This window comes from Pteropus alecto, unplaced genomic scaffold (genome assembly GCF_000325575.1).
Source record: "Pteropus alecto unplaced genomic scaffold, ASM32557v1 scaffold87, whole genome shotgun sequence".
NCBI lineage: Eukaryota > Metazoa > Chordata > Mammalia > Chiroptera > Pteropodidae > Pteropus > Pteropus alecto.
In genome coordinates, this window is record NW_006443225.1 from 18,562,832 (window position 1) to 18,577,685 (window position 14,854).

General features: G+C 47.3%; 1 protein-coding gene across 1 annotated transcript in view; it reads left to right on the forward strand.

Moving 5' to 3' along the window:
- STMN2 (stathmin 2) overlaps positions 1-14,854 on the forward strand; it is a 37,475-nt gene that overhangs the window by 14,066 nt on the left and 8,555 nt on the right. The window contains exons 2-3 of the mRNA XM_006924045.1: positions 2,365-2,460; positions 6,161-6,333. Coding sequence (XP_006924107.1) covers positions 2,365-2,460; positions 6,161-6,333 — 269 coding nt within the window. The remainder of the gene's footprint in view (positions 1-2,364; positions 2,461-6,160; positions 6,334-14,854) is intronic.

Genomic DNA, 14,854 nt, shown 5'->3' on the forward strand with positions numbered 1-14,854 from the left:
CCCGCTCCCTCGTCCTGGCCCACACTCCTACCATTTCCTGTGGATGCTTCTTTCGCAAAGCCTCTTGCACTCCCTGTTCCCTTTGCACCACCATTTCCCAGAGCTGCACCCCAAAACCATCCGAACTTCGTTCAGTTGTTGAAGTGCGTCTCCTGGTTACAGGTTTTTTCCTGCTTAAAATGGCCAAATATATCTAAGACGAGGCTTTTGTCCCGTAAGCCCCACCCCCATTGGAGATGGTCAGTGGCTCCCTCTGGCCACGATGACTATAGTGACCGAACTTCCAACGGTGCAAGGGGACGTTGATAATGGACTTCAATCTGAACGGTGCAGGCAAACTGGGGCTGACGGCCGACCAGCCCACAGCCACCACTGTGCTGCTTGAACTCTCCCAAAAGTGTTCCTAAGGGTCAACTCAGAACTAAACTTTCAAGGTCAATTTTTTTGAAGTTTACATGTTTAAGATTCATGATATTCTGACATTCTTCGATAAAACATATCCATGTTTGTTTTCATGTAAATGTAATGTTTTAAGTCATGACCCTTTCACAGGAGCACGATTTCCAAACATCTTACCCAAAATCTTGGAGCAGAGTCGATTGACCAACAGGAAGACCTACTATCTGGACCTAAGTCCTGAAAAGCCCACTGCAGTACACATGGCCTCTGGCCACGCTGTCGCTCGGAGGGCAGACCGTGCCATTCACAAAGACCAGGGAGTGAACGACGCTCCGCGGGGCTGTCACTCACATGCACGCGGTGGCCTACCCGTTAGCTCCTTCCACGTGGTCTTGTTGGAACCCCATTTCCGTGTCAATAATATATACACCTCTCTCTCCTCTGCCTTCCTCAGCCCCACTCGGTCTTCTCGATCCGGGTCCATTTGCTCTGGCTGCCATTGAAAATACAAGACACTCAGTTAAATCTGAATTTCAGAAAAGCAAGAATGTTTGTTAGTTTGTTCCACACAATATTTGGATTAAAACTTAACTAGGTGTCCTGTATTTTTATTTGCCAAATCTGGCAACCCTGAGTGTAGAGCCGTTTCTGACCACCGTCCCCCCTTCCCTACCCAGGCACGTGAGCCCTCCTACACACTGGACTTCATCCCCAAGTACAGCTCGAAGGCCTGTTGGCAACCTTGAGACAGACTGATTTACTGCATTTTATCCAGCAGCCCCAGCTTGTCACTAGGCACATGTGACTTGGCCCACTGTGGGCCACTTTCATTTGCAAAATGGGTGGTGGGTTGAGTGGACAGCTGACTGAATGACCTCGTAGGACCCTCCCAATCTAACACTCTGTAGCTCTAAGGCATCCAAGTTTTGACTCTGTTTCTAGCTGGCCAACAAGATGCACCTGTCGATAACGCACAATTCAGTCTCCTGAGAATTTGCCTCTTCCTGAGTTTGCATCCTCGCTCCCCCTAGGGCGACAGAAATCATCAGAAGGCCCTGCCAAGAGGCAAATGTTATTAGGAGGGTCAAATGTTACTCTGCCACCATCTGTCTATACTGTCCCACAAGTTGGTGCCATTATACCTATCGTTTTTCTTCCGTTTTTCTTAATTTCTTAGTCATACTAATTAGAGAATCCACAAAGGTGAGAGAATCCCCTCTCCCTATCCCCACCTGCTCATCACGCGTCCCGGTGACAACCAACAGTGGTAAAATGTCCTTCAAGGTCACCTGCTCAGGACGCCTCTTGAAGGAGGAAGGGAAGCAGGGCGCGGGGGGCGGGGGGAGTAAAGGAGGGCACCGTCTAAGCTCCCGAGCTGCTTGGCAAGGTGGGCGCCCAAAGTAAGTCACAGGGGACAGGAGAGCCTGGTCGATCTCAGAGCCAGTCCCTGGCGTGTGCAGAAAGAGGCAGATGTAAGAAAGTGAACCTGAGCGTGAAGAGAAAGCAGCACCACAGGTCCCTGGAGGATGGCTCTGCCGACGAGGTCTCTGCCCGTCCCCAGAGGGACACGCGCCCACCCGCGCCGAACCAGCAAGGGCACTGCTGAGCCTCAGCGGTACGCAACCCGCCTGCTGCACGGGCGCTGGAACCGACCTGCGCTGCTCTTTCCCGTTTCTGCTGCTTCCAGACCTTTTCCTGTCTCTCCCTCGGTTCCTGCTGGATCTCAGCTCCTCCAACACCCCCTCTCCCGCTCCCTACCTTACCCGCTGTAATAGGTGACATATGTCCTCGGCAACGGGAACGGGCCCTTCCGAGTTCTGTTTCGGCCTCTCGTCCGTTTACATTCTGCGAAAGCGCGCAGGGGGTTGTTCACTCTAGGAGGCTCCGGTCACTACTCAAATCCAAAGACGCATTCAGAGGAAATTCAGAAAACGAAAGATTCTAATCTCGAGTCCTCTGTTTCAGCCTACAAGGAGAAAATGAAGGAGCTGTCCATGCTGTCGCTGATCTGCTCCTGCTTCTACCCGGAGCCTCGCAACGGCGGCATCTACACCTACGACGGTGAGTTCGCAGCAGACGCCCGGCCCGCGAGGCCGCGGGCAAAGCCTGGACCGCTGGTTTTTCTCGCTCACGGCTCCTGACACAAGTGAATCAGTGTTTCGATCTCACTACCTGACTTGCTGCGTCTACTTACTAGGTCTTATCGGTCGCCTGTTGCTCAAAACAGTGTGAGTTCGGTGCTAATGACAGCACATGAGCTAAGGCTGATCGTCACTGCAGCCACGTCTCACACGTCAGCGCCCGCAGTACGTCCAAGGCTTTTCTTTGCAAATAATAGAATATGCTAAGCTCTATTTAGAGCAGGTAATTTGCATAAAATGCTTTCTACTTAGAAAACTCAGAAGAGAAAATCGAGAGCCACGCCCGTTTTTGCTTAGCATAGTCCTTATAAGGTTCCCACGTATGCGTTATGCATGTCAACAGCCTAATAAGTTCCAGTAATAAAAATGACTTGTGGCTGAGGCCCCGGATAAAGAGGACTTACAAAGAAAAGGCCACAGAACCAGCCTGGCTCTGCAATGTGCTGCCACAAAGCCCTAGCGCTGGACTGAGCCTGACTCGTTCTCAGCTGGTCCCTTGCTGGCTCTGCCACTATCTGCACGATCTCTGGCAAGCCACTTAGATTCTCTGAGCCTTATTTAATTCTAGTATCTTCCTCCCAGGGGTGCTGTGGGGTGAAAATAGTTTAATGCAAGTCAAACACTTAGCCCCAAGCCTAACCCCTTGTAAACACCCCCCGAAAATGGTAGCTATCATTATCAACAATACCATCCTCACTTAATTTGGTCAATAGAATCAAAATGTTTGATACAGGTATGTGTGTAGGGGACAGAGCCAAAGCATGCTTCTCTAGCTGTCTGGCTCGGAAGTATTTTTTTTTCCGCATGTGTAAAGAAATACATTGCAGACACAGTGAAGGGGTCTGTGGCAGTCAACCCCTTGTGTGCCTTTGAAGCCTGTGCCAGGACTCAGGCGTTTTCCTGCCAAAATGATTCTGTCGTGGCCCCAGCATCGTAGATGCCAAGTAACTGTTTCACGAGGAAACATCCTTCCTGTGAAAGGGTTCGGGTTCCGACCAAAATTCCCATCAGAACACAGGTCCAGTGCCCACTTTGTGCAGATCCATCCGGGCAGTGAATAAACCAGATGGCTCCTTAATCTGCTAGCTGCAGCTGTGACTAAATCCAGCTGTGTTTCTTCTGAGATTCTAAAGTGTCACTGTGTTGTCACCGAGGCTCCGAGGTGGACACAGCATAGGCCTCCCCTCGAGGAACTCGGGGCCCAGAAGGCATCACAGCACGGTCAGTGAGGAGACCGCAGGGTGCCAGGTGCCCCGTGGGACAGAGAAGGCGGTTCGGGCTCTGCCTGCTTAGGGGTTGATGGCGGGAAGGAGAAGGTCAGAGGTCATGTATAAGCTCCGCCTCAGAAGCTGAACAGACCTTTCCACGTTGCTTATCGCTGCCTCCTATAAGAACTGGTAGAGAATTTCAAATTTCCAAAGTCTTGAACCTTGCCTTTTACATCTATTTAGCTAATAACTCCACGTGCTCACTGTCGACAAAAGTTATATAATAACCATTATAACAATAATATGACATAATAATTGTCATTATTATAGCTTGCATTTACACACTCCAAACCTGAGCTTTACATTTAGTGCCCTTTATCTTTTTTTTTTTTTTGGAACATCTTTACAATTTAATTTTTTTAAACAGCTCTATTGAGCTATAACTGACACGTACAACACCGCGCATGTTTAATGTACGGAATTTGATGAATTTGGACAAATATCCTTTATCTTTTAATCTTCACAACAATCTTATGAGAAAGGCCCTCTTTTCATCTCCACCTTTTAGATGAGGAAATGAGAGCGGAAAGAAGTTGACTAACTTCCCCGCATCACACAGCTCGCAAGAGATGCTTACTATTTGGAAGCAAATACAGGTGGTACAGAGTCCAGAGTCTCTAACCTAAGCCACTTAGGATGCCATCGCCTCATCAAATGAGCCATTTTTATCTGCCCTTGTCCACTTGAAATCCTTTTCCATGAGTCCCTAAAATTTTCAGAGAATTTTAGTTAAGACCTAAGTATAAAACTTAGATGCCTTCGGGAAAATCTAAAACATTTTTACATTTGTGAAAAAGAAAAAACCAACATCATTTCCAATACACTTAAGGAACTGATTTTGTCCCTGTGGTCGGTTGGCATTTAAGGATCTGAGGTCAGCTCCTGTCCACCTGGGGTGTCACTCGACTTCAGTGCACACTCACTGGGCAAAAACGCTGTGACAGAGCACGTTGCTCACATCAGGAGATGTGATATTTCTTCTCTGCTCTGCCCTAATCTGAACTTGCCTGAGACCTGGCCAGCTTGGCTGCCACCATTATAAAGGGACCTTGGTGATTGAAGAGCGTTTCGGGGTTAGGGAGCCCTGCGGTGGTCAAGCCCTAGACACAGTGTCACTTTAGGGCACTGAGGATGTTTCAACCTGCAGGGGAAAAAACTTGAAATGGAAAATCGCAACTATTTTCGAATACCTGAAAAATGGTGATGCACAAAAGGCGGACAGCCTAACTTCCGGAGGGCTGAGGGGACGAGGGCCAGCGGCGGACAGGAGAGGGATGCAGAGGGGTGCGGCCTGGGGCCCGAAGTGAGGGACGCTCGTCTGAAAGCGAGCGGTGCCCAATGAGCTTTCAGGAGATCGTCATGTTTCCTCAGGTGTAAGCTGTGTGGTTGCAAATGTCCTAGCAGATGCTGTCGCTCTATTTTACAGTATAAAATGTATTCTTCCATGTTATACATCCTATTGCGCAGCATTAAAACGTGAGGGTCTGATAATCTGCTCAGAAAGAAAAACTGGCTAACCAATTTTCAGTTCTTAGACATTTCTAAAGTGTACAGACCATGTAACCTAGATAAGCAGATGTGCCCCACCCCCGCCTGGGCCACAGCCCCAGGCGTCCCGGAGGAAGATGTCCTAAGGAGCAAAGATGCTGCCGTGGGACCCTGTCTCGCTGTCCCCAGCAGACCCACTGTAAGTGCCCTGCAGAAAGGGACCCCATCGCAGCATCCCCCCGGAGTGGCCAGCACATACACCCAAGGGCGAGCGAGCCAGGGCCGGGACACTCTGCACACGAGCCCGGCCTGGCCGAGCATGTCCACGCACGTACCGTGTGACTCGGTTCCAACCTCAGGGCTATGCACGAGACCTGGGGAACGTGGTCATTTATTTTCCTCATTGTCTGGCCTGTAAATGCCTCTGGCCACAGTCATTCTCTCTCTCTCTCTCTCTCTCTTTCTCTCTCTCTCTCTCTCTCTCACACACACACACACACACACACACACACCTGTGCTACTAGACTTTTATGTGAAACTCATAGTTATTCAAACAGAAAATAAAGTTAAGTTTAAAATCAATTCAGGCTATTTCTTCCTCAGTATGCCTACCATTCTTCAGCTCCCTATGGACACTGTTGAATTCCTCAACGTTGTAAATATTTATTCTGTTAAAATATATCCATAATCAACCTAAAGAAAGAGGCCTTACGTGTTCAAAACGAGGCGGAGCGAAAGATCACAGGCAGCACTGTATTCCTACCTGACGCTGAACAGCGCTGCTACCTCCGGAATTCAGATGACTAAAATGAACCCATGCCTCACGCTCCGGATGCTAAACATTCTCCAATACTCCTTTCTCAGACATGGAGGTGAAGCAAATCAACAAGCGTGCCTCCGGCCAGGCCTTTGAGCTGATCCTGAAGCCGCCGTCCCCCATCTCAGAAGCCCCGCGAACCTTAGCATCCCCGAAGAAGAAAGACCTATCTCTGGAGGAGATCCAGAAAAAGCTGGAGGCCGCGGAGGAGAGGAGAAAGGTAACTGTCCATGGGTTGCTTTAAGTCTGTTTTTAATTACCGTCGATATACATTATAATTGTTTCAGGCGTATAACATAGCGATTCGACATTTACGTACCCTACGAAGTGATCGCTATGATAAGTCTAGTGCCCATCTGCCCCATCTTTAATTTTCCACAACCAGATGGCTAAGAACAGCGAAGGACAGTAAACACGAAGGGCACTCAGAAATCCCAGGGACTTTATACCTAGCGACAGAAGTTAGGTCTGAATGTATCTGTACCAACTACGTGACTATGGGAGTCCGTCCCATTGAGATACCCTTAATCAACTCAAATGGAATTATTTTAGATAATTCATTTCTGCATTGTATTTTCCACTGACTTTATGAGGATATAGTTTCGGAATCATGTAGTCGCTAAGAATATGCTCCATGCACGATCTTATGCTTTGAATGGAAACTCTGCATTGATAATTTTTTATTTTATGAAGATGTGTATAAAAAGTTAGCCAACACATTAAACACTTCTGTGCTGGACAGTTACAAAGAGAAGGAAGGTAGTCCTTCACCTAAAGACTGAATACAGGGAGTACAGGACAAAGCACACATGTGTGCATTTGTGCACGTATGTATGTATGTATGTATGCATGCCTATACATATACATACAGACAGACATACACGTACACATGTAGCATCAGATAACAACATCCAAAGATCAGAAGTCCTCAAGTTAAATTTGTTGAACCAGAAAATAATTTTTGTTTTAACATCCGTGGTTGAAAAATCTTCCTGCCATGTAACATATCAATCAGACTTTCAGATTTCAGTACAGTAAGGTTCTCCAAGCGTTGAACAAGTACGTCTTTACATATATATTTATTGTATTTGACCGATTACTATTGTTATAGGTGAGGATTTTAAAAGGAGGAAACTGAGCTACTAATCCAAGTATAAGAGGTTGCTTTAAAAATATTTATTAGCTTTTTCTGTTGTTACGTATAGCTTTCTTCTCCTAGTAAAGCTAAATTCACAGAAATCCACAATTTGTATCTGCAAATGTTTAGCGTTACTATGTATTCAGAGTTACAGTCCATTAAGACTTTGCTGCCAACAGTTGTAAATAACTAACTACGACAGTAGAGAGCATGTTGCACCTAAGGCAGTTTAACTCCACACCCAAGAATTGGCATCTTATAGGGCTTACGTATAGATTATAGGTTGACATGTAGGGAGATGCTGTGACTTGAATAGAATACAAATTCAGTGACTGAGTTGAAATTGAAACAGATAAAAATTCAACATCGCGGTTCAGGATATTGCTGGTGTTTCCAGGTAATATATTTAATTCGAAGGAAATTATTAAAAGAAAAAGAACGCAGAGATGATCAAAATCAACTGGGTGTTTTCATGAACTCCCCTGAGTCAACCACTTACTGGTTCTGGTAAAACTCCTGCCCCCTGACAACAGTAAATTATCAGCAAGTATACATTTTTTACAATCGAACGAGAAATTGGCAGGGATAAAGACGAGAATGACAAATTCAATAGTGTACGGGCTAAATCATTACTCTAATGGCTATCGTAACACTAAACATCTGCAGGTGGAAATCGCGGATCCCCGTAATTCTGCTCGTCTGAGATGCGTTTCCCCTGCTGGGGCTAAGAACACGTGGACTCCCTTTTGGGGCGTTACTCCTCACACCTCTCGTCCCAGGTGTCTTACCCACCCCCTCGGCAGGTCAGGGGTGATCATGTGAGCCAGGCCGGCCAGTCCAAGTGCTGCCTCCCCTCAGCCGCGATGACCGGCCGGGGATGGGCATGGGATCCGGGACAGGCCACTGAGACTCAGGCCTAACAGGGCTCTCGTTAGAGCTATGAGGAGAGAGAAGCTCCCTTTCTGCTGGATTTGCTGATTTGTGAGCAGAAGGATTTGGGATGACTGTTTGAAATGAAACTTAGTATTGAAACCAATTAGATGCAGGATTCGATAATAGATATCAAAGAAAGTTTCCTGACAGTATCGCTTGATCTCCTGAATCCAGCTGTTTTCGAAGCTGCAACCTACACTTTTTAGTCACATACCCCTTTTTGGTTCTGGCTGCTTGACTTGGGCTTGGTTACGTGCATGCCCTCACTGAGATTATTACTGAGATCCACGCTCTTGCTGAAGGCTCTTTATGAGAATTAACGGTTCTCCAAATGAGGGCTAATTAAGTCGGTACAGCCCAATAGAATAAAATCAATTAATGATTTTTTAAGTTGGCACTTTCTGTTAATTAGTTTACATTTTCTTCTAATTAGAACCATTTTACTGCTTGATGTGAATGGCAGCATCTTGTCAGAGAAACGTCTGCTTGAAAAGCCGGGTGACTGAAAAAAACAGCATTAGGTGAATAGAGAAGGCACGAAAGTGTGCTAGGCTCAGAGAACGCCCCGGAACTGGGCATGCCCCCCGAGTGAGAACGCAGAGCGTGCCCCCCGGGGCAGCGGCCAGCCCAGCAGTGTGAACCAGCGGGTCTGGGGGCAGAGTGGGCCAGGAGAGGGGAAAGACTGTCCAGGGCCTCGGATGCCCAGTGAGATGCTCGAGTTCCATCGTGAGAGGAACGAGGGGTCACTAGACGCTTTTGAAGATGCACAGGACAGCCTCGCCTGGGGTCATTGTCGTGGCCCCGGATCCATTTCTTTTCCCACACATTACAGGTTTTTAAAGATTCTGCCTACCAAACATACGACATTTAAAGAAGCATTAGTAAATTCCTTTTGTCACGGTTATAATCAAAGAAACTTGTAACTGCCAATGAATACTTCTCATTATAAAGTAGTAAGCACTTTCTCACTAAATCGACATAATTCTAACTCAAAGTACGTATAAAAATAGATGTAGACACAGAAATCATGAAATACAATTCCTGATAGGGCTTTTAAAGCATAAAAAGCGTGTGACATGCCCCCTCCCCCCAACCACCGATTAGTGCCCCTGATCGCCTGCTGCCGGGGACCACTGGCCTGGGCTGTGCTGCGGGATTCTCTGTGTTGCAGGGGGGCTGCCACGGAGGCACCTCTCTGTGGGCCTGAACCCCCTTGTATTAAGGTTTGGGCAGTCTCCCCAAGTCCTCATTCCATCTGCCACAGTACTGCCATGCTGACCATCTGCTCACTGTTGGACAGTCCTTGAGGCTCCTATGAACAGCTAGCGGAAGTTTATTATTTAAAAAATACAACTTTTTCTTGCTTTTTCTCCCTTCTTCGGTTATATCTGAGAATCAGTGTTCCTCTCCATGAAACCGTATTATTTCATGATGTCAGCTCGAAGCTCATATTTTGAAACTGAAGTTTCCATATTGTAACTGACCTACATGGGTGAGATGATACAAACTCCTTAGTCATCCATCTATCCATCCATCCATCCATCCAACAAACGTGTATTTAGCAGAACTAAGCTACACGTACATCCTAGTGGCCCCGGGCAACCCCAGCTCACTCCTGCTGCTCTCATATTATTATTATTTCAATCTTATAAGGGTCCCGGTTGAACAGTAATTACACGGGCACCCCAAGCGGAGCACAGTGTTTCAGAGCATGTTTTAAAGCTCAGTGGTTAAGAATACATAGTTAAGAGAACGTCCATTATCAAATAGATGTAGACACAGAAATCATGAAATACAATAGCTGTGTGACCTTGAGCAAGTCACTGATCTACCCATCCGTTAAATGAGACTAATAATAGGATCTATGTCATACAGTTAGTGCAAGAATTTGAAGAGTCACTTACTCTTCCATGTTGCTCACTCTGCAAAGACACATAAAGAGCACTATTAGCTATTATTGCGTAAAAACACATCCGGTTCTTGACCTCTCAAATAGGATGGTCTAGCAAACTCATAATTGTACAAAGTTTCTCATTAATGCAGATATCAAAAGGGTACCATACAATAAATTTCATAAATATTTTTAAATGTTAAAAATATTATTTATCGAATTACAAGGAAAAATTGTTTGATAGGTAACAGATATAGAAATAGGTCAACCCAACTAAAAGTGGCTTGAAAGAAATAATATTATGAAAAAATGATAAAAACTTAAGGATTTTAAATGACATTGATAAAATCTCACACTAAAATAGATTAACTTGAAAAGAATGCTACTCAAACCAGTCCAGCGACATCAGTGGCATCCTGACAATATTGGTACAATCAACCCCAAAGTCACTGAATCTCTGAAAGAAAGATATGTTGCTTATTTTTAACAAAATCGCATCAAACTGGATTATTAGTCACCAGACTTGATAAGACTCACCTCTTCCATCTGGCGGCATCTCACGTAGATGGCAACTGAATCCAGGAAAAGTGAGGTGGTTTGTACATGCAGTAGATTCTGGACTGGACCACCGAGCACCGGGTTAGTCAACATTCAGGAAGCATTCTACTCCTTAGAGAATGTGACACACGGGCCACAGACGCCCCACGCGTGTCACCCCCTCTGTGAAGAGCCCCCCTGCCCAGCGGTTCTGTTCTGAGGACTTAACCACAGTAAACGCGGACACGTTTAGCAGAAGGGGTCATTCTGAAGGTCTCTGAATTTTCATTCTTTTAAATTTCTTGTTATGATTCTGATGCTTCGACACAAGTGAATATTACACCCTTTTGTTTCACACAATTATATCCCGCTGTCACATTTTAATAAGACGTTGCTCGTGACTTTAACTAGGTTAATGTTTTTTCACTGTTAACAATAAAACCAATCCTTAGAGACATCATCTAACCTACTACTGTAAAAGCATGGAGATGCTCCGAGATCTAGTGTTTTATAAATGGTTCTCGACGGCAAATAATATATCCAAATGATGAGAAGGGACAAGAAAATAAAGGGGCAGAAAAATGTGTTTACTTCAGAAATAAATGGAAAACTAGCATTATCTAAAACGTAGTCTTAAATCTCATTTGCATACCTAACATGAGTTTTATACACCACTTAACTCAAATTTATCTTCCATTTAATTTGTATAGTAATTAAACTCTTATACTCAGTCATAGAAGAAATGATAATGAACCTCTTTGGAAAACGCTGAAGTGTTCCTCGATGTGTAATAACTCTTCCCCCGTCTCATCATTTTTCCCTTCGCCTGCCTCCGGGTACCGACTTCAGCGATACTGTGAGGAGGGTCAGGCCGAGCACAGGTGTTTGGCACGAGCGTGCCCGTTATCACCACGGGAGACGGAGACGCTTCCTTAGTCTCCCGGGGCCTCACGCTCTCGTCTCTGGGGTCTACGCTTTCCCCTGACGTTGCATTACATCAGCTGCTCGTTATCTCGCCCGGCTTTTCTACTTCCGTTTCCCAGTGACCTTCCACATTAGGTACATGTATCCGGAAATGTCCCTCCACAGCCAGATGCTTTTCCCCTGAACGATTTAACACCTTTCAGCAAACTCCAGCTCTCCATCCTCCCCGTCCGTCAGTGGGATCACGGCAGCTCCCTGCCAGTCGACCCGAGCAGGGAATAACGTAAGAACACCTCCCTCTCCCGCCGCTAAAACGAAGGCAGATGCTCACACTTCTCCGTACTGCTACTTTTTATTCGGCATCCTCATACTCACATCATGTCACGTTTTTGTACGTTTTTTCTGGACTTCATGCTTATGTTCTCATTGATAGAAATACTGGAATCAGAACCAGCTCTTTTCCGTGCAGCTATGGCTGGGAGGTTAAGCTACACTCATGAGAGAATCGACTTCTGCCAGGAGTAGAAGGCAGAGCACCACGAGGAAGGACCAAAAGAAGGAGCCACAGATACTTTCTCCGTGAGGAATTCACTTCATGATCAGCTTCTCATCCAGGAGATGGTCATGGACTGGAGCTTTAAATACTCGAAACATACATAATCATTCGGCCCTGGCCACCGTGTTAGCCGAGACAACGGTGGCTGTAACAGTCCCTTCCAGGGGGTAAGACAAGGGACCACAGAAGTGAGCAGGCCCGAGAGTGTCGGATCTTTGTCATGTAGCGGTGGCCTCACGTGAGACCACTCTGGACTGCCTTCTGTTTCCATTTCACCCCATTAATTGCGCTAATGAAATGCACTTGACACCTTGGCTGGGTAATCTCATCGAGCCCCAGCGGCTGCAAAAGTACCAACGCCATGAACTGGGGCATTTCACACTGAGCCAGACGCAGCTCCAGGAAATGCATCAGGCCCCCCCTTCTGCTCTGACAACGGGGCCTGCGGGACTGTTTGTCCTCACAGACCTTGTGTGCCCCACCAAGGCGAGCAGCTTGAAAAGGCACGTGCTGCTACGTCAGCCTTTCACTGCCAAGGCCAAGGGTTTCCCTTCTAGAGCCTACTCCTCTGCCGTTGGGGGAGACTGTCTTTGGCTTTCACAAAAGGTAATTACGAATGCAAATATAAACATCGAGTTGCGACCTAATTTAACAAAGTGCCAGAGTCAATTCGAGCATCTGAAAATTAAAAATGTACAGCTGCCGTGTGATAATGACCCACGGTAACTCTCCCTGTGAGTGGAAATGGCCGTGAACAGCCCAGCAGCTGGTGTCTAGGGCCAGGGGGGCGCTGAGCAGGGAGAGAGGGCAGGCTGAGCAGGAGGCCCACTCAGCGGGCGAGTCAGGAAGGACTGACGGTCACCAACACGAGCACCCGAAGCCAAGAACTGTCAACAATCAAAGGGCCTTGACGACCTATCCCGCACTCGTGAGGTAGCCACGATGTCGCACTGAGTTTACCTGTACCAGTAGGTATAATTGCCGTCGCCTCCCGGTCACAGGTGTTTGGAGTTTTAGCTTCAATAATAATGGCCACCGTTTTCTCAGTGCTAACTTCCCCCTGTTGGACACTGCTCAGTACCTTGCCTTTCTGTAGTCCCGGCAGCAGAAAACAAGCAAAATCAACAAAGGACGCTCGCCAGCGGTCCCACCTAGTGGTGGCAGGATGACCCAGCCAATTTCTTGTGGAAAGGCTCCACGTTTCCTCGTTGTTTTTCATACTGGTTTTCTGGCTGGCTTTAACGAAGCGAGAACGTGACGGGTCCTCTAAAGATGTGAATGAAACCATCATGGGGTTAAGACTGGAAGTGGGGCCGGTTCCCAGAATTCTTTCTGATCTCCAGCGAGTCACTAAACGTGTTCCTGACAAACCAGGAGGAACCTCAGGGCCGGACGCCCCTCATGCCAACATGTTCCCCGCGTTTTGTGCGTGGTGAGCCTCCTGCAGCAGAAGGACACCAAGACTGTCCGATTTCACCATCCCTGCAGAATTTTATCTGAAGACAAGTTTCTTCCCCCGTCAGACTTCACATTGCTCGTACATCAAGAGTTTTCCATAAGACGCCACAACCACTACCGTCCATGGAAATGTTTTCCTGTGAATAATTTTCACGGTGATCAGTACATAACAGTCGATGGAGTGTATTTTTTATTTCGAATACTCACATTTGCCCCTGTGAAGGCTCATCTCAGAGGACCAGCAGGTCCCAAGGAATCGCCCAGAAACAATGAGTGGGTAATAATTTGTCTCAAATCTGGATAGCTCACTATTGGTAAGACTTCTCTGAGCAGCGCAATTATGTAGGCGAAAATGAATGTGGAAAGAACTTATCACATCCGGGGTCACCAACACAGCTAAGACCTGACACCAAAGCCTGCGCCAGTGTGTTTTTTAAGAAGCAAGACTGCGCATTGCCTGCATTATCAACGCTAGGGATGCTTAGCAAGAGGTGCATTCTCATCAGAGAGCCACAGAACCAGAACCCCCGGAGGTGGGTACCAGGCCCCTGCGTTTTTACCAAGTGTCTGGTGACCGTTCACTTGCCTGTGCAAAACCACACGAAGCGCCTCCTGTTCCATGACTCGCCATGCACAAAATGGGGCCGGGGGGCGGGGGGCAATGTGGGAGTGAGGGGCATCCGGCTCTGATGACCCAGGTGACCTCGGAATACTAAAGGAAGGACGTTCTGTTGTCGGTGGCCGTGTGGACATTAAGTCTGCCCTGTAGGCAAAGCTCCAAAGAGAATCGGGCACGCAGATAAAAGGGGGCGAGGCAGATGCGCGTGGGATAAAGCGAGAAAGTGAACTCGGCGGTTCGACTGGCAGAAGCTGAAGAACTCACTGCGGAACCCGGACAGCAGCGGATCAAAAACCACCGGGGCAGGAAAAAGACCAGAACTTGCCCAATCTTCCCATTTTCCTCAGGCTTCAGTGGATGTTGCTACCCAGTGATTAATGACATACAGCACCCCCCGTTGCATAATAAATGCTTAGCAGCAACTTATTAAAATCAGGAACAAAAGCTCTTCGGTGGGAGTTAAATGTTTCTTCCTCTAAGAGAGTCTGTCCAGAAACGCACAGCTAAAAACCCAGGTAACCGCCTTCCCCGACTGGCCACAGTCTACGGAAAACACGGAGCCGCGGGGGTGAGCGGGGTGAGCGGGGTGGACGGAGGCACCGGGCGCCCCGGCCCGGACACCGCGCTGTCCACGCGCAAAGGCGGGTCTGCGGCCTCGGCGGGCCGGGCCCCTCGCCGTGTGCAG